This window comes from Tachyglossus aculeatus, chromosome 6 (assembly GCF_015852505.1).
Source record: "Tachyglossus aculeatus isolate mTacAcu1 chromosome 6, mTacAcu1.pri, whole genome shotgun sequence".
In the NCBI taxonomy this organism is placed as follows: Eukaryota; Metazoa; Chordata; class Mammalia; order Monotremata; family Tachyglossidae; genus Tachyglossus; species Tachyglossus aculeatus.
The window spans coordinates 34,835,733-34,858,906 of record NC_052071.1 but is presented as its reverse complement, the minus strand read 5'-3'; the positions used below and the strand labels follow the sequence as shown (position 1 = coordinate 34,858,906).

Genomic DNA, 23,174 nt, shown 5'->3' with positions numbered 1-23,174 from the left:
AATCATCAATCAATCGTATTTATTGAGCACTTACTGTGTGCAGAGCACTGTATTAAGCACTTGGGAAGTCCAAGTTGGCAACATATAGAGACAATCCCTACCCAACAGTGGGCTCACAGTCTAGAAGGGGGAGACAGAGAACAAATCAATCAATCAATCAATCGTATTTATTGAGCGCTTACTGTGTGCAGAGTACTGTACTAAGCGCTTGGGAAGTCCAAGTTGGCAACATATGGAGACAGTCCCTACCCAACAGTGGGCTCACAGTCTAGAAGGGGGAGATAGAGAACAAATCAATCAATCAATCAATCGTATTAATTGGGCGCTTACTGTGTGCAGAGCACTGGCCTAAGAGCTTGGGAAGGACAATTTGGCAACATATAGAGACAGTCAATCAATCAATCAATCGTATTTATTGAGCGCTTACTGTGTGCAGAGCACTGTACTAAGCGCTTGGGAAGGACAAGTTGGCAGCATATAGAGACGGTCCCTACCCAACAGTGGGCTCACAGTCTAGAAGGGGGAGACAGAGAACAACTCAATCAATCAATCAATCAATCGTACTTATTGAGCGCTTACTGTGTGCAGAGCACTGTACTAAGCGCTTGGGGAGGACAAGTTGGCAACATATAGAGACAGTCAATCAATCAATCAATCGTATTTATTGAGCGCTTACTGTGTGCAGAGCACTGGACTAAGCGCTTGGGAAGCCCAAGCTGGCAACATATAGAGACAGTCAATCAATCAATGGATCGTATTTATTGAGCGCTGACTGTGTGCAGAGCACTGGACTAAGCGCTTGGGAAGGACAAGCTGGCAACATATAGAGACAGTCAATCAATCAATCAATCGTATTTATTGAGCGCTTACTGTGTGCAGAGCACTGGACTAAGCGCTTGGGAAGTCCAAGTTGGCAACCTCTAGAGACAGTCCCTACCCAACAGTGGGCTCACAGTCTAAAAGGGGGAGACAGAGAGCAAAACCAAACATACTAACCAAATAAAATAAATAGAATAGATATGTACAAGTAAAATAAATAAATAGAGTAATAAATATGTGCAAACATAGATACGGGTAATAAGTACGACTGACTGACTGAAGCCGAACGGCCCAAAGTGGCCGGTCCCGGGAGCGACCCCACCCCTCTCGTGGCGGTGGTAGCGCCCCAGCTCGGGCTGTACCAAGCGGGACGACGGCGGGGGGGGCGCTGGGAGAGCCGTGCCCGCTTTTCTTGGTCCCCGGGGCTGCCCGGGGGGCCGATCGGAGGCCGGGGCTGGTGGAGAGGGTGGGGGTGTTACGGGGGGCAGGGTGGGGGGCTCGGGGGCGGCAGGGGGAGGGGAGGGGGGGCCGCACGGGGAACGGGCCCCCCCCGGCGCGGCGGGTGGTAGGTGCGAACTCGGGCGTCCCCCGGCGCGGCGGAGTGGTAGGGTCCGGCTGTTGGGCCGGGCCCTGAGGCGGCGGCGGCGGGCGTCGTGCGGGGGGCCCATGGGCGGCTGAGGGGGCGGGCGGGCGGGCGGGGTGAGGCGGCTGGAGCCCCGCAGCCATGGCCGAGGATTACTGGGACCGTCGCCCGGGACCGGCCGCGCCCACCCCAAAGCAGCGCTGAAGCCCCGGCCCAGGCCTCGGGTAAGCCCGAGACCCCGACGGGGACGCCCAAGGACCGGCTGAGGCCTAGAGAGCCCTTCCCGTCGAAGGATGCTGCCCGGGGAGCCGGGAATTTCCCACAGTGCCTCGGGGCGGGGCCGGCTCAGCCCCCGCGACGCGCCCGTTGGAGCCAGCCTGGGCCCCTCTCCCTTTTAATAAGAACAGTTGGCATTTGGTACGCGCTTACTGTGTGCACAGCGCAGTTCTAAGTGCTGGGCCCCTCTCCCTTTTAATAAGAATGATTGGCATGTGGTAAGCGCTTACTATGTGCACAGCGCAGTTCTAAGCGCTGTGGGGGGCTCCAATCAATCAGGCGTATTTATCGAGCGCTTACCGTGTGCAGAGCACTGTACTGAGCGCTTGGGAAGTACATGTGGGCAACGTATAGAGGCGGTCCCTACCCAACAGTGGGCTCACAGTCTAGGAAGTGGGCTCACAGGTTGTCCCACGTGGGGCTCGCAGTCTTCGTCCCCATTTTACAGGTGGGGGAACTGAGGCCCAGAGAAGTGGGGGGCTACAAGGCGATCAGGTTGTCCCACTTGGGGCACACAGTCTTCATCCCCATTTTACAGGTGGGGGAACTGAGGCCCAGAGAAGTGGGGGGCTACAAGGTGATCAGGGTGTCCCACGTGGGGCTCACAGTCTTCATCCCCCTTTGACAGGTGAGGGAACTGAGGCCCAGAGAAGTGGGGGGCTACAAGGTGATCAGGTTGTCCCACTTGGGGCGCACAGTCTTCATCCCCATTTTACAGGTGAGGGAACTGAGGCCCCGGAGAAGTGGGGGGCTACAAGGTGATCAGGTTGTCCCACTTGGGGCTCACAGTTCATCCCCCTTTGACAGGTGAGGGAACTGAGGCCCAGAGAAGTGAAGTGACTTGCCCGAGATCACACAGCAGACATGTGGCGGAGCCGGGATTCAAACCCCTGACCTCTGACTCCAAAGCCCGGGCTCTTGTCTCCCCCTTTTAGACTGTCTCCCCCTATTAGACTGTCTCCCCCTTCTAGACTGTGAGCCCACTGTTGGGTAGGGACTGTCTCTATATGTTGCCAACTTGTACTTCACAAGCGCTTAGTACAGTGCTCTGCACACAGTAAGTGCTCATTAAATACAATTGATTGATTGATTTCCACTGAGCCATGCCGCTTAATAACAATAATAATAATAATGGTGGTATTTGTTAAGCACTTACTATGTGCACAGCACTGTTCTAAGCGCAGTGGGGGGCTACAAGGTGATCAGGTTGTCCCACTTGGGGCTCACAGTCTTCATCCCCCTTTGACAGGTGAGGTAACTGAGGCCCCGGAGAAGTGAAGTGACTTGCCCGAGATCACACAGCAGACATGTGGCGGAGTCGGAATTCGAACCCATGACCTCTGACTCCAAAGCCCATGCTCTTTCCACTGAGCCACGCTGCTTAATAATAATAACAATAATAACGTGGTATCTGTTAAGCGCTTACTCTGTGCACAGCACAGTTCTAAGCGCTGTGGGGGGCTACAAGGTGATCAGGTTGTCCCACTTGGGGCTCACAGTCTTCATCCCCATTTTACAGGTGAGGGAACTAAGGCACAGAGAAGTGGGGGGCTACAAGGTGATCAGGTTGTCCCACTTGGAGCTCACAGTCTTAATACAAGGTGATCAGGCTGCCCCACGGGGGGCTCACAGTCTTCATCCCCCTTTGACAGATGAGGTAACTGAAGCACTGAGAAGTTGAGTGACTTGCCCAAAGTCACCCAGCTGACAATTGGTGGAGTCGGGATTTGAACCCATGAACTCCGACTCCAAAGCCCGGGCTCTTTCCACTGAGCCACGCTGCTTCTCCTTGGGGACCGGAGGCCGGGCCAGCGGGATGCCTGGGCCCTTCTCCCTTTTATTATTATTATTATTAATAATACTAATGGTGGTATTTGTTAAGTGCTTACTATGTGCACAGCACAGTTCTAAGCACTGTGGGGGGCTACAAGGTGATCAGGTTGTCCCACTTGGGGCTCACAGTCTTCATCCCCCTTTTACAGATGAGGGAACTGAAGCACTGAGAAGTTGAGTGACTTGCCCAGAGTCACACAGCTGACAATTGGCGGAGTCGGGATTTGAACCCATGAACTCCGACTCCGAAGCCCGGGCTCTTTCCACTGAGCCACGCTGCTTCTCCTTGGGGACCGGAGGCCGGGCCAGCGGGACGCCTGGGCCCCTCTCCCTTTTATTATTATTATTAACAATAATAATAATAATAATGGTGGTATTTGTTAAGTACTTACTAGGTGACAAGCACTGGTCTAAGCGCTGTGGGGGGCTACAAGGTGATCAGGTTGTCCCACTTGGGGCTCACAGTCTTCATCCCCCTTTTACAGATGAGGGAACTGAAGCACTGAGAAGTTGAGTGACTTGCCCAAAGTCACACAGCTGACAGTTGGCGAGTCGGGATTTGAACCCATGAACTCCGACTCCAAAGCCCGGGCTCTTTCCACTGAGCCACGCTGCTTCTCCTTGGGGACCGGAGGCCGGGCGCCTGGGCCCCTCTCCCTTTTAATAATAATAATAATAATAATAATAATGGTGGTATTTGTTAAGCGCTTTACTATGTGTAAAGCGCTGGGGAGGTTACAAGGTGATCAGGCTGCCCCACGGGGGGCTCACGGTCTTCATCCCCATTTTACAGATGAGGTAACTGAAGCACAGAGAAGTTGAGTGACTTGCCCAAAGTCACACAGCTGACAATAGGCGGAGCCGGGATTTGAACCCATGAACTCTGACTCCAAAGCCCGGGCTCTTTCCACTGAGCCACGCTGCTTCTCCTTGGGGCCTGGAGGCCGGGCCAGCGGGACGCCTGGGCCCCTCTCCCTTTTAATAATAATAATAATAATGGTGGTATTTGTTAATAATAATAATAATGATGGCATTTGTTAAGCGCTTACTATGTGCAAAGCACTGTTCTAAGCGCTGGGGGGATACAATGTGATCAAGTTGTCCCACGTGGGGCTCACAGTCTTAATCCCCATTTTTACAGATGAGGGAACTGAGGCTCAGAGAAGTTAAGTGACTTGCCCAAGGTCACACAGCAGACTTGTGGTGGAGCGGGATACGAACCCATGACGTCTGACTCCAAAGCCCGTGCTCTTTCCACTGAGCCACGCTGTTAAGCGCTTACTATGTGGCAAGGCACTGTTCTAAGTGCTGGGGGGGCTCCAAGGTGATCAGGTTGTCCTACTTGGGGCTCACAGTCTTAATCCCCATTTTACAGATGAGGTAACAGAGGCACAGAGAAGTTAAGTGGCTTGCCCAAGGTCACACAGCTGACAAGTGGCGGAGCCGGGATTCGAACCCCTGACCCCTGACTCCCAAGCCCTCGCTCTTTCCACCGAGCCCCGCTACCACCCTCTCTGGCCGCCTAAATCGTAAAGCGGAGCCTGGTGCCCCGAACCAGTCGGGAGTCCGGTTGTACCTGTACAGTAAGCGCTCAGTAAATACGATTGAACGAACGAATGAGTCCTTGGGCAGGAGATGGGCCATTACCCTTTGTGTGAGGCGCCCGGGAGGGATCAGATTCATTCAGCCGTATTTATTGAGCGCTTACTGTGGGCAGAGCGCTCGACTAGGTGCTTGGGAAGGACAAGTCGGCAACAGAGACGGCGATCCCTCCCCAACAATGGGCTCACAGTCTAGAAAATGCGCCATAACCCCTGGTCCTCGACTGGAGGCAGGTGTCCTGTCGGGGCTTCGGGCTAGAAAGGCAGCCTTTTGAAAAGCAGGGGCCGAGGCCCCAGGAACTACTGAGGCAAAAGCCCGTGGTGGTGCAGTGGTGCCTGCGGCTCGCGGCGTCTTAAAACTCCGATTAAATATCCACCGGAACAGCCTCTCCAAAGCAGGGGTCCCTTGGCTGCTAATCTGGCATTTTTTGGGTTGCAACTTGGGAGCAATCAATCAATCAATCAATCGTATTTATTGAGCACTTACTGTGTGCAGAGCACTGGACTGAGCACTTGGGAAGTCCAAGTTGGCAACATATAGAGACGGTCCCTACCCAACAGTGGGCTCACGGTCTAAAAGGGGGAGACAGAGAACAAAACCAAACATACTAACAAAATAAAATAAATAGCAGAGACCGGTGTGCTGGCCGAGGGGCCGCTTGAAGAGAGTAGGAGGCTGGCGGGTGGGAGGGTTGCAACTAGGGGTGGGTCCCGCCTGGGGAGCTGGGGGCCGAAGAGAGAGATCAATCAGTCGATCAATCGTATTTATTGAGCGCTTACTTTGTGCAGAGCACTGGACTAAGCGCTTGGGAAGTACAAGTCGGCAACGTAGAGAGACGGTCCCTACCCAACAGTGGGCTCACAGTCTAAAAGGGGGAGACAGAGAACAAAACCAAACATACTAACAAAATAAAATAAATAGAATAGATATGTACAAGTAAAATAGAGTAATAAATATGTATAAACATATATACATATATACAGGTGCTGTGGGGAAGGGAAGCAGGTAAGATGGGGGGATGGAGAGGGGGACAAGGGGGAGAGGAAGGAAGGGGATGGGAGCAGATGGGAGCAGAACTGAACTGAGGGGAGAGGGGCCAGCTGAAGAGCTCCTTTAGGGGCTGGGTGTGGAAGAGGGAGTCTCTCCAGGTTCCTGGGGAGTAGAGCAGGCTTTGGAGGCCTGGAGGAGGAGGAGGAGGATCCGCTTTTCCCTCCCCGTTGCGGTTTTCCCCCTCAGATCATCCCACCCCGTGGTCCTTTCGGCCTAAGAGAGTGGGACACCCACCCTGGAGCAGGGATCATCTGCTCCGCACCTGCCTTGGTGGGAAGGAGGGAGGAGCCCTCGGCCCTGGTTGGCGGCCTGTGTCGGAATGAAGGTGATTCCCTCCCTCCTCCCCACCTTGGGAGCTCTGCTCTGATTCCAGCTCCGGGCGGTGGAGAAGGGGCACTGGTCCAAGAAGGAATCTGGGCCTCGGCACTCCTGGGTCGCTGCCTGGGCCCAGCGAAGACCGGGGCCCTGCCCCTTTCCAAGCCTCTCCCCGTTGCGGGGAGTGGCTAGCGGCTGGAGCTGTAAGAGTTACAAGCCTCTGAGGCCGGGCCGGGCCCCCTCCTTTAAGACATTCCCACTTAAACAGAACAGAGCTACTAAGAAGGCGGGGAGGAGAGTAGAGAATTGGGGAAGTTCAGGGGGAAGATCATCTCCCCGGGATGGAGGCGAGGGAAGTGCGGAGAACAGGGGTGATGAGTAAGCCAAGCTGGAGTCTGGAAGCGTTGCCGGACTGGGCCCTGGCAGAAAAACGGGAATGAGATGGAGGGAGGCGAGAACCGCAAAAGGGGTACGGGAGCGATGGGCAGGGGGGCCTCCACTCTGGAGGGGGCCGTGCTATAGGGAACGTATCGCCGTGGTAACGGTTGTGCTGGCAGTGGCTGCCTCCCGCCCCCTCAGTCCCAACTCCCCTCCCTCTTTCTTCTTCTCCTCGCCATCCTCCACCCCTTTCCTCAAGTCGGCTCTCCTGGGGAAGCTTCTGTGGTCGGTGAGGAGGAGGAGAAATGGAGGTGTGAGAGGGCAGCTCTGCCTTCCACGGACAGTTCAGGATCTCCGCCAGTGGTCCTTCAGCGACTCCTCCAAGCTCCCTCCGGCCCCAGGGTCTGCCGGTTGATCTCTTTTCAAAGCCAAGAAGAGTAGCCAGGGGCCCCCGGTTCCCCGTCAGTCAGGTCCAAGTCCCACGGCCTTATTTTCCAAGCCCACAATTGACACCGATGTGACCGCTGGGCTCGGCTTTCTCTGGTCTGCTTGGGCCCTCACCATAGTGGACACGGAGGGCTCTACAGAACTCCCAGGTTTTCGGGGTCCGGGCTGGCCTCTCTTTTTCTGCTTACCTCAGGCCCTAAAACTAGCATTATTTGCCCAAGGGAACAGAGGCCACCCAGGTTTGGCGCTAGAGAAATAAGACTTTAGACTTTCCCTGTGGATTTGGGCCTTCCTGAGTCTGGCTCCCCCCCCATCTCTCCCATCCCACCATCATCTTCATTGAGCATCTACTGCTCGCAGGGCATTTTACTCTGCCCTGGGAGACGTCTGCAAGGATAACACGCAGACTCCTTGCGGAAGACAAGCTGTTAGGAATGAGCAAATCCAAAAGTGGGAGAATAAATAGTAGTGAACCAATGGATGAACGAATAACAGAGTAGATATAAAATAGTTCTGAAGTAGCAGAGGGGAACGTGACGAGGAAGGTGGGAAACAGCCTGAAGAAGGTGCTTCTGAAGGAGCCGAGGGGGACGTGGTTTGGTGAAGCTGGAGTGGCACGGGAAGGGTTGGATGCTCAGGGATTTTTGGGGTGGAGCAAAGTGCTCTTGAGAGAGAGTCGGGGAAGGCATGCAGCCAGGACTCCTATGGAGGGAACCGACTGATGGAAGGGCTCTTGGAGATTTGGGAGGAGGGAAATGTCCCATCAGCACCGTGGAAACAGGATCCGTGCAGCACCAAGACGGGCGGACGAGGGGAAAGGCAGGGAAGCCAGCCAGGAGCGAGTTTACGGTAGCCCCCTTGGGAGGTAATGAGAGCCCTGACCAGTGATTGTAAGGGTGACATCTTGAAATGTAGAGGAAGGACCAGCCGGACTTACCTCCCGCAGTCAAAGAGAGTAGACGCCAAGATTGCCAGCTGGAAAAATGGTGGTGTCGTCAGTGGTGATTCTGCCCAGTTCCTTTTCCCCTCTCCCGGGTTCCATTGCAAGCGGTGACCTCTTGGAGGGGGCATGAAGTTGACTTGGTGCCCTTTTTTTCTTTTTTTTTCCCCCTCTTAATGGGATTTATTAAGCATTTACCGTGTGCCAGACATTGTATTAAGTGCTGACAAGCCAACTAGGTTGGACACAGTCTATGTCTCACATGGGGCTCACAGTCTTAATCCCCGTTTTATAGCTGAGGTAACAGGCACAGAGAAGTGAAGTGTCCTGCCCAAGGTCACGCAACAGACAAGTGACGGAGCCGGGATTAGACCCCAGATCCCCTGCCTCCCAGAAGCGGCTCTTTCCACTAGGCCACGCCGTGTAGTACGGACACAGACTCGTTCTGTGTCGTTCCCCCTCCGCCACTCCCCCCCGCAAAGTCGATCTCCGCTGCCAATCCCAACCGAAGTGATTTCCTCCCCGGAAATTTAGCCTGTGGCGTCGGACCCAAACCTCTCCACCGGCCTAGGCTCTTCTGCCACCGTGCATAGAGTAGGAATTAGACCCGGTCAGTGCAGCTCCCAGCACCTTCAGCCTTCTTGAAGAAAAGGATGAGTCCTTGGACAAAAAGATGGGAGCCCCCTCCCCCCTAGGCCTTCATCCGTCTTTCCCTGACTCCCCACCCACTCTTCCCGTGGAAAGGGGCCATTCTCCTGAACCTTCCCCAACCAAGAGCCCCTTGCCCTGTCTCCCGCTGCTCGATCCATTTGAGCGGATGTATTTATAGCTACTGAGTCAGCTCCCACCCAGCCCATGAGCCTCCCCGCTGGCCCCTAGTCGAGGCCGTCTATCCTGGGCAGACCCTCTGCCCGCCGAGAGGCTGGCCGGGTCGGGCGGTGAGAGGGCTGTGGATGAGTCATTCCCTCATTGTCGGGTTCACTGAGTGCTTACTGTGTGCGGAGCACTGTACTAAGCTCTTGGGAGAGTACAATGCGACGACAGACGCATTCCCTGCCCACAGTGAGTGTACAGTCTAGAGGGGGAGACAGACGTGGGGTGGGGGGGCAGGCTTTGCTGGGAGAGGGAATGGGTTTCCCCCCTCTCCCCCACCCCCCACACCTTCAGCCCCTCATGAAAACTGCAGCAGCGGTGGAGCTGAGGGGGCCAGCCCCGTGAACGGATCAATCAATCAATCGTATTTATTGAGCGCTTCCTGTGTGCAGAGCACTGGACTAAGCGCTTGGGAAGTACAAGGTGGCAACATATAGAGACAGTCCCTACCCAACAGTGGGCTCACAGTCTAAAGCAAACTGTTCACCTTGTAACCTCCCCAGCGCTTAGAACAGTGCTTTGCACATAGTAAGTGCTTAATAAATGCCATCATTATTATTATTCCTCCCAGAAATCACCAGAGCCGTTCCATCTGGGCAGACCTCATCCCCGGTCTGGTTCCTGAGGAATCTGGATCCCGAGGAATCTAGATCCTGAGGAAACGGGATCCAGGGATCTGGAGACTTTTGGGCCCAGACTCCCTCCGCCTTGTCCTAGCTTTGCCTGTCAGACCAGACTGTTCTGGGGGATTTGGACATCTTTGGTGCTAAATGGGGATAGGCGTGGGAGGGAGCCTTTCCTCTGCCCTGGTTTTCCCCTCTCCCGCTAGCAGTGCTTTTCCCAAAAGAGTTTTCCCAAAAGCCTTTGGGGCACACAAATCACCATTCAAATAGCAGGGTAACACTAGGCTTGGGCTACGGTTGTGTTTGCTACCTCCGCCCCTGGGAGGGTGGGAGGGGGGTGGGGCAAGCTGGAGGGGAAACTGAGACAGAATGAATTGGGGCTTGCGGAGGAATCTAGGCGTATTCCCTTCCCGACTGGCTCTGTTTTGCTTGGAGCTGGAGGCTGCCTTTGAGTCTCTCATCTGCTGGGCCCTTGGGTCCTTCGTGAGGGCCTGGTCCTCCGTCGCGGCCTACGGGGGAGACCCTTAGGGTTGGGGGAGAGGGGGCAGCGGACGTCCCAACTCTTGAGGCGCCCAGGGGAGAGACCCTGCAGGCCGTACCTCCTTCCCTCAGTCTGCCCCGGCGGATACCGGCCCCTCAAGTCAACCTCCTGGGAGTCGGTCTGCCTCCGGGGACGTAAGGGAGATACGGGGGCACCCTCCGGTCCCCCGGTCCTTGAGCCTCGCCGGCCCTCCCTGTTTTTTTGACGACCGTTGCCAGAGTCACGTGGACTTTCTGTGGCGGAGGAACATTCCGTCCTGTGGCAGTTGGGGGGGCCGTGGAGGGGGGGGGGGGGGCTCACTCCAGTGGAACATACCATTCTGCCGTCGTACCAGGGGATGGTTTCCAGGTCCCCGGGGGTGGGCTGAGCCCCCTCCCCAAAACGGGGAGGACTCCTGCTGGGGTCCCCTTGGCCAGGGCGACCGGCGTTCCTAGAGAGGTGACTGGTTTCTGGGGAGGAGCGCGATGGTCTTCCGGGAGGAGTCGGTGACCCCGGGGGCGCAAGAATCTTCTCTGCCCCCCTTGGCGAGGCGTTATGTCTTCAAGGGGAGACTGCTCTCTCCCTTCCCCTTCCCTCCCCTCTCCTCCCCAAGGCGCACCTCGCCACCCGTGCGAGGTGACAGAGGCCTGGGCGGGCGGGGCCCGACCTCCGAAAGCCGGGCTGAGCAGGAGCCGCTCCCCGTCCTCCTTCAGGCCGCCATGGATCGAATGAAGAAGATCAAGCGGCAACTGTCCATGACCCTGCGTGGCAGCCGCACGGCCGACAGGAACAGCGGCACGGAGCAGATCAACGTCGAGGAGAGTAACAGCAGTGACAATGGTGAGCGCCCGTCCCCTGCCCCTTCCGGGTTCGCCACCCTCCGTCTTCCGGTCTGAAGGCGAGAGACGCACGAAGCCTGCGGCTCCTTCCTCTTTCGCAGCTCCCCGGCGGGAAAGACCCTCTTCCCCGAGTTGCACGGGGGCAACTGAGGTCCAGAGCGGGAAAGAAAGGGCCGGCCCTGGGTCGGCAGAGCAAGGGGCGGGCAGCAGAGAGCGTTCTGAGCCCCCTCCCCACCCCCCTCCTTCCCCGGCCCAGGCCCTCAGCCTCCCTTTATTTCCCAGGCAGGGAGACTGAGGCCTCCAGGGTGGGCAGGGCCTCCGCCGGGCGTCGGAGCCAGGCATCCGAACTCCCAATCTGTTGCTTTCCTGGCCCTACCCCTCCTACCCCGGGGGGCAGGATAACAGCGGAAAGCCGGCCCTGGCATCCCGCTGGAGTTCATCCCCGTGACCGCTCAGGTTCCGCTCTGGCCTCAGTCTCCCCCTCTGTGGCGGGTGCTCCTCCCGGCGGGGTCCCCTGGGTCGGAGAACTCGAGCGCCTCTTTGTTTCCATCGCGTTTCTATTGGGCTTGTGTTACTCCTTTTTCTTTCTTCATTTTCTCTTTCTTTTTGTGTGTGCTTCACTCCCTCGCCTCCCGCTACTCTTGCTCTCTCCCGCTCCGCGCCCACCGCTCTCCTCCATTCGCTCCCTGTTGGCTTTGCTCCCCGGCCTAGGCCCCAGCCCTAAGGGGTGGAAGGGTCCCCCCCCCAACCTCCCACAGCCTGCCCGTCCTGCACCCTCCCCCCCGGGCGTCTCGCAGCCTGCCCGCCCTGCGCCCACCTCCCCGGGCCACCCACAGCCTGCCCGCCCTCCACCCGCCCCCCCGGGCCCTGCGTCTGCCTCCACCACCGCCCGCCCGCCGGCCCCGAGCCAGCCGGGGCCTCGGCTCCACCTTGGACCACTGCTCCCGACTAGGTGACTATATGACCGCCCCCCCCCACCCCCCACCCCCCGCCCCGGTCCCTGGTCTCGGTCCCCTTGTGGCCTGGGCCGTGCTCTTCTCAGCCCCTCTTCCTCTTCTTCCTCCTCCTCCTCCTCCTCCTCCCCTTCTCCCCTTTGGGCCCAGGCTCTGGGTTCTGGGATCCCGTGGAGAAAGTTGCTCCGAGGATCTACTCAGTCCAGGTGTCTGCCTGCCTTCCACCCCCCTCCGGGCCTTGGCCCGCCCAGCCCCGGGCCCAAGCGAAGAGCCCTTTAAGGAAGGTGTGTGGTTCCCTTCCCCGTCTCCGATCCTGCCGCACGGCCGGCCGGGGCCCGGGCCCCCTCCGGGGCGGAGGCCCGCAGGCTCTTTGGAAATGGTTGGATTGGACGGGATGCGGGCAGGGGCCGGGAGCAGGACTCCCGCCGGGACGAGCACCCCGCGGCCCGGGGCCCCGACCCCTCACGGCGCCCCGCCCCCCCACCCGCCCCTCAGAGATCGTGCACGAGGACCTGAAGATGGGCTCGGACGGAGAGAGCGACCAGGCCTCCGCCACCTCTTCGGACGAGGTTCAGTCTCCGGTGCGGGTCCGCATGCGCAACCACCCGGCCCGCAAGATCTCCACCGAGGTACCGCCCTGGGCTGGCCGCCGGCCGCTCCCGTCCCCGTCCACCTCCGCCCCCCTTCTCTGACCGGACCCGCGGTCCTCCCACGCTTGTCCTGCCCCCCATCTCCCTCTCCCCACCTTTCCCCCACCGATCTTCCGAGGGGTGCCGGGTGACAGCCTCCTGGGCCCCTGCCCGGGCCTTGTTTCCAGCGGGGCTGACGGGCCCCTCCTTCTAGGACATCAACAAGCGCCTGTCGCTGCCGGCTGACATCCGGCTGCCTGAGGGCTACCTGGAGAAGCTGACGCTCAACAGCCCGCTCTTCGACAAGCCCCTGAGCCGCCGGCTCCGCCGGGTCTCCCTGGTGAGGGCCTGCGGTTGGTCGGGGGCCTGGCGTGCTTCTGCTCTCACTCCTGCCTCCCGCTTTCCTTCCTCGCCCGACCCCCCCCCCCCCCCCCCCCCACTCCCGACGGCCCCGCTTCCCTTTTCCAGACCTCCCTCTTCTCCCACAGTCGGAGATCGGCTTCGGGAAGCTGGAGACCTACGTGAAGCTGGACAAGCTGGGGGAGGTGAGGAAGCAGGGACGGAAAGATTCCTAAGGCTGTTTCCCCTCTTTAACCAGCCTGTCTCAGAAGAGGCCGGTGGGCAGGACAGGAGACCGGGGGAATCCGGGCCGGGGCGGGGACGGTGGTGGCGGGAGACTCTCTGCCCCCATTGTCCTCGCAAGGGCATCTGTCCGGTGGGGCCCTCTCCGATTTCCCCTCCCCGGGAGCCGAAACCAAGCCAGCGGGGACTCAGGGAGGGGAAGGGGCCGGGGACTTGGGAAGGAGGAAAATCAGCTTACCCCCTGAGCCTTCTGCCCCGCAGGGCACCTATGCCACCGTGTACAAGGGCAAGAGCAAGTTAACCGACAACTTAGTGGCGTTGAAAGAGATCCGGTTGGAGCACGAGGAGGGGGCTCCCTGCACCGCCATCCGGGAAGGTAGGGCCCGGGGAGGGGGCGAGGGGCCGGGGAGAGAGGCTGGAGTGCCAGGAAAGGGACTGGGCAGGGGGAGAGGTGGCATCTCGGGGTAGCAGGAGGAGGAGCTGGTGGTGGCAGAGGTGGGGTTTGGGTTCCAGGGTGAAGGGGGCTGGCTGGGGACAAGAGCCGGGGACAGGCCGGAGGCGTCACTGGATCGGGATCGTCTCTATCTGTTGCCCACTGGTACTTTCCAAGCGCTCAGTCCGGTGCTCTGCACACAGTCAGCGCTCGATAAATACGATGGAATGAACGAATCCCCCTTGGCCCCTAGTGTCGCTGCTGAAGGACCTGAAGCACGCCAACATTGTCACGCTGCATGACATCATTCACACTGACAAGTCCCTCACCCTTGTCTTTGAGTATTTGGTGAGTACAGGGGGGCGGGGTGAGGCCCCAGTCCCTCCCTCCTCCCCGTCCCTCAGCTCCGGCCCCGAGGATCTAATGCAAGCAGGGTCAGGGTCTAGGGAGGGGAAGTACCTGTTGCCCAGGGCAGTTGGGCCGGGGTCCTCAGAATCGGTGAGTCAATCGTAATAATGTAACAATAATAATAATAATGGCGTTTATTCAGCGCTTACTGTGTGCCAAGCACTGTTCTGAGCGCTGGGGGGGTTACAAGGCGATCAGGTTGTCCCACGGGGGGCTCACAGTCTTCATCCCCGTTTTACAGATGAGGTCACTGAGGCCCAGAGAAGTGAAGTGACTTGCCCAGAGTCCCACAGCTGACAGTTGGCGGAGCTGGGATTTGAACCCATGACCTCCGACTCCCAAGCCCAAGCTCAGTCAAATGCATCGATTGAGCGCTTATTGTGTGCAGAGCACCGTGCTAAGCGCTTGGGAGAGGACAGTATGATAATCTAACGGACACATTCCCTGCCCACAACGAGCTTAGAGGGGAGGTGACCCATCTCCCCTTCCTCTCTTTTTCTCCTTCCTTCCCTCCCCGCCTCCCTCCCCTCCTCTCACCTGTGCTGCAGGACAAGGATCTGAAGCAGTATCTAGATGACTGTGGGAACATCATCAACATGCACAACGTGAAGGTGACTGGGGATGGAGGGAAGGAAAGAGGGACGAAGGAGTCCCACCCCCGAGTCGGGCGGGGGGGAGAGGGATCCACCCAAAGCCGGGGACGGAGCCAGATGTGGCGGCCGCGGGGTGAGGCTGAGGGCGGACGCTCCGCCCCTGCCCTCAGCCCTTTCCTCCCTCCCTCCCTCCGTCCGTCCGTCCGTCCGGCCCCAAGCTGTTCCTGTTCCAGCTGCTCCGAGGGTTGGCGTACTGCCACAGGCAGAAGGTGCTTCATCGGGACCTGAAGCCGCAGAACCTGCTCATCAATGAACGCGGGGAGCTGAAGCTGGCCGACTTCGGTAGGGGCCCCTCCTCATTCCCAGGGCCGCCCACTCGTCCCGGGCCGTGGCCGGAGGGGAGGGGGGCTTCGGGCTTCCAGCCCCCGGGCCCCACGGGCGGTCCGGCCGTCCTCTTAGGGCCGGCCCCTTCCTCTCTCCCAGGTCTGGCCCGAGCCAAGTCCATCCCAACCAAAACGTACTCGAACGAGGTGGTGACGCTGTGGTACCGACCCCCCGACATCCTGCTCGGCTCCACCGACTACTCCACTCAGATCGATATGTGGTCAGGAGGGGAGGGCCCCCGGGGGGTGAGACCGTGGCAGGGCCGGGCGCCGGAGGCGAGCTCTGACCGGGCCTCTCCCTCTCCCCGTCAGGGGCGTGGGCTGCATCTTCTACGAGATGTCCACGGGCCGCCCTCTCTTCCCTGGCTCCACCGTGGAAGAGCAGCTGCATTTCATTTTCCGGATCCTGGGTGCGTCGGGCTGGGCCGGGGGAAGCGGGAGAGAACGGGGAGGGGCGAAGCGTGGGGGGAACTGGAAACTGGGGGTGGCGGAGAGGCCGGCGGGAGTGTCCCTCGGGTGACCGTCGCCCCCCACCACACCTCAGGCACCCCCACCGAGGAGACCTGGCCGGGAATCCTGTCCAACGAGGAGTTCAGGACCTACAGCTACCCCAAGTACCGGCCCGAAGCCTTGCTGAGTCACGCCCCCCGGTGAGGGAGCCGCCCGGGGCGGGGGGCGGCGGGAGGGAGGGCCCGGGGGAACCCCGGAGGAACGGTCCTCTCGCTGTCTCCCACAGGTTGGACAACGATGGGGCCGACCTCTTAGCCAGATTGCTGCAGGTGAGGAGCGGAGGGGCCGAGGTTCCCGGCTCCGCAGCCGAGTCCCCGGGCCCCGACGGACGCGTTGGCCGAATACGCCCTTGCTTCTCTCTCGGCCGGGTGGGGGCCCGGGGGCGGAGGAGGCCGAAGGAGAGGAGGGAAGGGTGCGGGAGGGAAAGCTCACTCGCTTCGCTCCCACGGGTGGGCTCTCCCGATAGGAAAGGGGTGCGTGACAGGGAGCCGGCTCTGACGGCCCCTCCCTCCGGCATCTGTCTTTTACAGTGCCGGCCCCTATCAGGGCAGGACTTCTAAAATCAGCGCTGGGAGGAGGACGCGCATGAGGAATTAGGGGAAGGGGCCCAGTACCCCACTCGCTTCTAATCTTGGCTCTGCCACTTGCCTGCGGGGTGACCTTGGGCAAGTCCCTTAACTCCTCTGTGCCTCGGTTTCCTCATCCGTAAGCTTAGACTATGAGCCCCATGTCGGGCAGGGACTATACCTAACCCCACACTTGATTCAGTGCTTGGTTCAGAGTGAGCGCTTAACGGATGCCACAGTTGTTGTTATTGTCCCCGTAATCAGCTGGCCTGGGGTTAGGTGCTGTGCTTGGGATGAGCAGACAAGGCCTTCATAATAATAAGAATTGAGGTCTTTGTTCATTCATTCATTCAGTCGGATCGATCGAGCGCTTACTGTGTGCAGAGCACTGGACTAAGCGCTTGGGAAGTACAAGTCGGCAGCACAGATAGAGGGTTCCTACCCAACGACAGGCTCACGTTTAGAGGGAGGAGACAGACAACAAAACAAGTAGATAGGTGTCAAAACTGCCAGAATGGAAAGGAATTATAGCTATGTGCACATCATTAATAAAATAGTAGTAAATATGTACAAATAAATACAAGTGCTGTGGGGAGGGGAAGAGGGTGGGGCAGAGGGAGGGAGGCATAGTGAGGAAGTTGGCGGCAGAGGAGTGGAGGGTGCGGTCTGGGCTGGAGGAGGAGAGAAGGGAGGTGAGGTAGGAGGGGGTGAGGGCATGGACAGCCTTGAAGCCCAGGGTGAGGAGTTTTTGCTCGATTAGCAGGTTGACAGGCAGCCACTGGAGATTTTTGAGGAGGGGAGTGACGTGCCCAGAGCGTTTCTGTACAGAGATAATCCAGGCAGCAGAGTGAAGTATAGACTGAAGCGGGGAGAGACAGGAGGATGGGAGATCGGAGAGGAGGCTGATGCAGGAATCCAGTCGGGATAGGGGGAGAGATTGAACCAGCAAGGTAGCGGTTTGGATGGAGAGGAAAGGGCGGATCTTGGCGATGTTGCGGAGGTGAGACCGGCAGGTTTTGGTGACGGATCAGATGTGAGGGGTGAACGAGAGAGCGGAGTCGAGGATGACACCGAAGTTGTGGGCTTGTGAGACGGGAAGGATGCTAGTGCCGTCAACAGTGACGGGAAAGTCAGGGAGAGGACGGGGTTTGGGAGGGAAGATAAGGAGCTCAGTCTTGGGCATACTGAGTTTTAGATGGCGGGCAGACATCCAGATGGAGATGTCCTGAAGGAAGGAGGAGATGCGAGCCTGGAGGGAGAGAGAGCTGGGGCGGAGATGTAGATTTGGGTGTTATCAGCACAGAGATAATAGTTGAAGCCGTGGGAGCGAATGAGTTCCACAAGGGAATGAGTAGAGAGAACAGAAGGGGACCGAGAACTGACCCTTGAGGAACCCCTGCAGTAAAGGGATGGGAGGGGGAGGAGGAGCCCGTGAAGGAGATGGAGAATGAACGGCCGGAGAGATGAGAGGAGAACCAGGAGAGGACGGAGTCTGTGAAGCCAAGGTTGGGTAGCGTGTCGAGGAGTAGGGGGTGGTCCATAGTGTCGAAGGCAGCTGAGAGGTCGAGGAGGATTAGCATAGAGTGCCTGCGTGCCAGGCACTGAAGTAAGCGCCAGAGTGGATACAAGCAAAGCGGGTTGGACACCGTCCCTGTCCCGCAAAGGGCTCACAGTCTCCATCACCTTCCTTCCTCTGTCCAGTCTGAGCACTGGCTCTCCCACAGGCCCCAGCTGAGGCTGCTGCCGTGCCTGGAGAAATAGTAATCCCGAGCGGGGCGAGCGGGGCCTGTCTCCGTTCGGGCCGGCACAAGAGGGAACGCCGGGATCTCAGTTTTTGCTCCTATTCCCCGGGGGCCCTCTCCACATCCCTCTTCTTTCCCTTCCCCACAGTTTGAAGGTCGGAATCGGATCTCCGCGGAGGACGCCATGGGTCACCAGTTCTTCCACAGTTTGGGGGAGCGAGTCCTCAAACTTCCCGACAGTACGTGGGGGACGGAGCGGGCCGGGGTGGCAAAGTGGCCGACTGAGAGGCGCCGCGGGGCCGATCGGGGCCGACGCCGGCCTAGGGGGCTGGTTGGAGCCGGAAGGCTGCGGGAGCGGTCCGAGCGGGCCTCACGGCTAGCCGGCCCCCCTTCCCTCCGCCGCCTCTCTTCCCCGCAGCTACTTCCATATTTGCACTAAAGGAGATTCAGTTACAGAAGGAGATGGGCCTCCGCTCCGCCTCGCTCCCCGACTCAGGTGGGTCCCTCCCCCCGCCCCCCCAGCAAACGATCCAGCTGCCCCTCCACCGGGCTCCACTTCACGGGTGAGGGACCCTTTGATTTCCCCTCCCCGCCCCCCGACCCCCGCCAGTCCTCCCACCCGACGGGTCTCTGCTTCCTTCCCCCTCCCCACAGGCAGGTCAGCCTTCCGTGTGGTGGACACCAAGTTCTAGGCCTCTCGCCTCCCTGCCCCCTCTCCCCTTCAGCGGGGAAAGGTACTCGCTCTTCTCTCTCTGCCTGTGGGGAGGGGGCAGCTCACCTAGATCCTGGCAAGCCAAAGGCGTGAGCAGTGAGGTCTGCGATCTCATCCCTGGGGGCTCATTCTCCCCCGTCCCCTTGAGGGAACCGTGCTCCCTAAGTAAATCCTCCCGGCTCCGGGCTTGCGTTTCATTTATCACCCGTGCTCCGGCTTCTCTCCGTCCCCCGGCCCCTCCAACCCCGAGCCGGGGCGCGGGGCCGCCGGCCTCGTGGGGATGTGCCACTAACGAAGCTCTCGCCCCTTCTCTCGCCAGTTGCCGGACAGAACGGCCGGGCCAGCCTCCAGCTCTGAGGCCAGAGCACCCCTCTCCTCCCCTCCCGTCCCCTCGTCCCCTGCCACGGCCATCCGCGTGAACTGTGGGGGGTCGCGGCCCCGTGACTGTGTATCGGACCCAGCCCGGGACGGGGTCCGGCCCGGCCGGGCCCTGGCAGGAGGACCCCACCCGGCCCGAGAGACAAGCCCAACGGGGGCCAGGCCTCCCTGTGCTGGTTTTTCATCCCTTGGTTGGTTTGGGGGGTTTTTTTCTTGTTGTTGTTGTTGGGTTGGTTTTTTTTTTTTTTTTTAATTTTGGATGATTTTATTTTTTAAATGCAATATCTCTATCTCTCAAAGACTGGCCGTGCGGCCCCACGGCCCCTCACCGCAGTATTACGTGCAATGAATGCCCCCTCGGCCTCAGCTGCCGGGGGGGGGCGGGATGTTCCCTTTCCCTCTTCGGTTAGCCCATCAAAGGTGGTGGCAGACTGCTCCTCGGGTTGGGAGGGGGTCCGGACCCCGGTTCCCTCCCTGGGGACGGGAGCGCAGGGAGTGGAGGCCCCCGGGGTCTCGGGGAGTGAGGTGCCCGGGGCGGTTTGTTGCCCCGGGCAACTTGTGCCCCCGGACGTGGGGCCGGGCTGCCCAGATCTCGCTTGCAGGAGAGCGAGGGCGGGGGCCGCTCCCGTTGCCCCAACCCTGCGGCCCATCCATCCTTCCCCCCGCCCTTCGAGCCCACCCTAAGATCCCTCCCAACCCATCGGAGTCATAGGCGCCCTGCCGCCCTCTCTTATTTTCCCCAACCACCACCCAGGATAGGGTGTCTGGGGCTGCAGCTGCTCTTGTTCACGGAGAGATGGGTGGGAAGACCAGGGAAAGGAGGCAGGGAGGTGCAGAGGTATCTCACTCTGTGCCTTTCTATGCCCTGGGGACAGGATGGGGAGAAATCAGGCCTGGATGAAGCGAGGAGCCTCAGCCCTTGCCTCCGTCAGGCTCTGGGGGTAGAAGAGAAATCCGTGCCCCAGGGTCCTCTGTCTCCTTAAACCCCCTTCGGGGCCTCCTTCTCAGGGTCTTCCCAGTCCAGCGACCTCCCTACCTCCTTTCTCCCTGGTTGGTGCTGATGCTCAGAGTCCCTCAACCCCTCTGCCTAGGGCTGTTTCCCCTGCTCCCTTCCTTCCCTCCTCCACCCTAGGGACTGTCGGGGAGCCCTAGTGACAGCGTGGAGCGGCCTGGTTCGGATGGAATCGACAAGCGGTGGGAAAAGGCTTAAGGGTGGCCGACGGTTTTCCCCCTCTCCTTCGAGGCGGGCACACCCCTCCTCTCCCCACCCCCTTACCCACGTGCGCACACAAACGCACACATACACACACACAATATCTGTGCCTGGGGGCTGGTTCCCCTATGTCCCTCGCAGCGGGGCAGAGGCCGAAGAGGTTTTGGGGACTCAGACCCTCCAGAAGAGTCAGGGGCTCGGGGCCGGTTGCTGCTGTCTCCTTCCCTCTTCCCTCCCCCCAGATTCCTCCCCTTTCCCTCCTCAAGCTCCTGGAGCATCACCACCAACCCCTTGATGGTTAAATCACCTTTCTGCAAAGCGCCTCCCATTTCCTCCCTCTCCTGCCCTTCTAGTGGTCGGCAGGGCCCCCGGGGCCGGGTCCTGCACCCCCGCTGCCCTCCGGGGAGAGCGTGGGGATGGGTGCTTTTTAGCCCTGCCTCCGCGCCTCGAAGGGGGCAGTGGGGGCGGGGGACAGTCGCTCTGGTTTTGATTGGGTTACTGAATGCGCCGTATCCGCTGTATGAAATATTAAAGTCTCGATTCAATGCCTGGACTCTGTTTGGTGCCTCTGGCTGCGGCCCCCCCCTTGGTCTCATGCCCGCTGAGGAGGAGTCCGTTACCCAGACCGGTCGCCACCCGGTCTTTTAGACTGTGAGCCCACTGTTGGGTAGGGACTGTCTCTATGTGTTGCCAATTTGTACTTCCCAAGCGCTTAGTACGGTGCTCTGCACATAGTAAGCGCTCAATAAATACGATTGATTGATTGATTGGGCTCTCACCGCGAGAAGCAGGACGCAAGCTCCCTCCGGAAGCTCCGCTTGGCACTCTCCCAGCTCCCTTGATGCCGCCCCTTTCCCGTTACGGGTGCCTACTCCCTTGCTTTTCCATTGACTGCCTTTCTCCCAGCAGAGTCGGGTCCCTGAGCCATCCAGATAGAAGAACGGGCTGTGCTAGGAGCCTCACTCAACGTAAGCGCTGGGGGAAGGACTGTAATTCCGGGCGGGTCGACGGGCCACCTGTTGTCTTCCGTTGCAGCGTCTGCAATATAAAATCTCTGACCAACGGTATCATCATCATCAATTGTATTTATTGAGCGCTTACTATGTGCAGAGCACGGTACTGAGCGCTTGGGAAGTACAAATTGGCAACATCTAGAGACAGTCCCTACCCAACAGTGGGCTCACGGTCTAAAAGGGGGAGACAGAGAACAAAACCAAACATACTAACAAAATAAAATAAATAGAATAGATATGTAGAAGTAAAATAAATAGAGTAATAAATATGTACAAACATATATACAGGTGCTGTGGGGAAGGGCCCGGCCCGGGCCTTGGCCCCAACATGGGACGAAGAAGTCGGTTACATGCCACCAGGGAAGCAACACGGCCTCGGGCGGACGGCATGGGCCCGGGACTCGGGTTCTAGGGCCGACTCTGCCATTTATCTCCTGGGTGACCCTGGGCGAGTCGCTCAACTTCTCCGCACTTCCCTCATCTGCAAAATGGGGATTCGGGGCCCAGTCTTCCTCCTATTTAGACGACGACGCCCGTGTGGGACCCGACGATCTTGTGGGAACTACCCCAGCGCTTAATGTTTGACGCGGAGTAAGTGCTTAACAAATCCCACAGTTGTTATTCCCAGAGTTCCACGTCTAACTCCTATAGTGGCCGGGTCCTGTGTAGCTGGAGAAGGATGAGAGACACCCTCCTCCTTGACCACACACAGGGAAGTTGGAGGGCGTGGGAATGGAGGTAGCTGCCAAATTGTACTCGTCTTTCCGTGGAATTCTGCCCTCGTCGATCTTCACCTACACTGCTTGGGAAGCAGCGTGGCTTGGTGGAAAAGAGCCCGGGCTTTGGAGTCAGAGGTCATGTGTTCAAATCCCAGCTCCTCCAATTGTCAGCTGTGTGACCTTGGGCAAGTCGCTTCTCTGTGCCTCAGTTCCCTCGTCTGTAAAATGGGGGTGAAGACTGTGAGCCCCACGTGGGGCGACTTGATGATAAATAATAATGATCATCATCATCATCAATCATATTTATTGAGTGCTTACTATGTGCAGAGCACTGTACTAAGCGCTTGGGAAGTACAAATTGGCAACATATAGAGACAGTCCCTACCCAACAGTGGGCTCACAGTCTAAAAGATGGCATTTGTTAAGTTCTAAGCGCTGGGGGGGATACAGGGTGATCAGGTTGTCCCACAGGGGGCTCACAGTCTTCACCCCCATTTTACGGATGAGGTCACTGAGGCCCAGAGAAGTGACTTGCCCAAAGTCACACAGCTGACAATGGGCTGAGCCGGGATTTGAACCCATGACCTCTGACTCCAAAGCCCATGCTCTTCTCCACTGAGCCACGCTGTTTCTCTAATACTGGTTGATAGAACCTGATCACCTCGCATCCTCCCCAGTGCTCAAAACAGTGCTCTGCACATAGTAAGTGCTTAACAAATGCCATCATTATTACTTATTTTTACCCTACCTGGCGGTGGACCATACCGGTGGAGCTCCTCCAACCCACTCTAAATCTGTGAGCCCGTTGGTGGGCAGGGACCATCTCTATCTGTTGCCGACTTGTCTTTCCCAAGCGCTCAGTCCAGTGCTCTGCGCACAGTCAGCGCTCAATCAGTCCGATGGAATGAATGATTAGCGTGGCTTAGTGGAAAAAGCCCGGGCTTGGGAGTCAGAGGTCATGGGTTTGAATCCCGGCTCTGCCACTCGTCTGCCTTGTGACCATGGGCAAGTCGCTCAACTTCTCTGGGCCTCAGAGACCTCATCTGTAAAATGGGGATTAAAAGTGTGAGCCCCACGTGGGACAACCTGATTACCCCGTATCTACTGTAGTGCTTAGAACAGTGCTTGGCACGTAGTATGCGCTTAACAAATACCATCATTATTACTATCAAGCGCTTCAGTGCTCTGCACACAGCGCTCAATCAAGACGAATGAATAATAATAATGACATTTATTAAATGA

At 58.6% G+C, this 23,174-nt stretch overlaps 2 protein-coding genes across 2 annotated transcripts in view; both read left to right on the top strand.

The window, feature by feature from the left end:
* Nucleotides 1-1,531: 1,531 nt before the first annotated feature.
* CDK16 (cyclin dependent kinase 16) lies at nucleotides 1,532-18,792 on the top strand. Its single transcript, XM_038747683.1, is given in 18 exon segments — nucleotides 1,532-1,626; nucleotides 10,973-11,099; nucleotides 11,810-11,835; nucleotides 11,837-12,050; nucleotides 12,547-12,680; nucleotides 12,895-13,020; nucleotides 13,169-13,225; nucleotides 13,524-13,638; nucleotides 13,949-14,043; nucleotides 14,652-14,714; nucleotides 14,915-15,038; nucleotides 15,180-15,300; nucleotides 15,392-15,489; nucleotides 15,624-15,729; nucleotides 15,816-15,858; nucleotides 18,046-18,136; nucleotides 18,316-18,393; nucleotides 18,552-18,792. Coding segments are annotated over 17 exon segments (1,650 nt in total). The 5' UTR covers nucleotides 1,532-1,626; nucleotides 10,973-10,978; the 3' UTR covers nucleotides 18,590-18,792.
* Nucleotides 18,793-19,332: 540 nt separating this feature from the next.
* Nucleotides 19,333-23,174, top strand: part of USP11 (ubiquitin specific peptidase 11) — a 20,749-nt gene continuing 16,907 nt past the window's right edge. Inside the window, 7 exon segments of the mRNA XM_038747715.1 lie at nucleotides 19,333-19,524; nucleotides 19,590-19,787; nucleotides 20,120-20,181; nucleotides 20,342-20,402; nucleotides 20,554-20,610; nucleotides 20,735-20,839; nucleotides 21,236-21,264. Coding sequence (XP_038603643.1) covers nucleotides 19,333-19,524; nucleotides 19,590-19,787; nucleotides 20,120-20,181; nucleotides 20,342-20,402; nucleotides 20,554-20,610; nucleotides 20,735-20,839; nucleotides 21,236-21,264 — 704 coding nt within the window.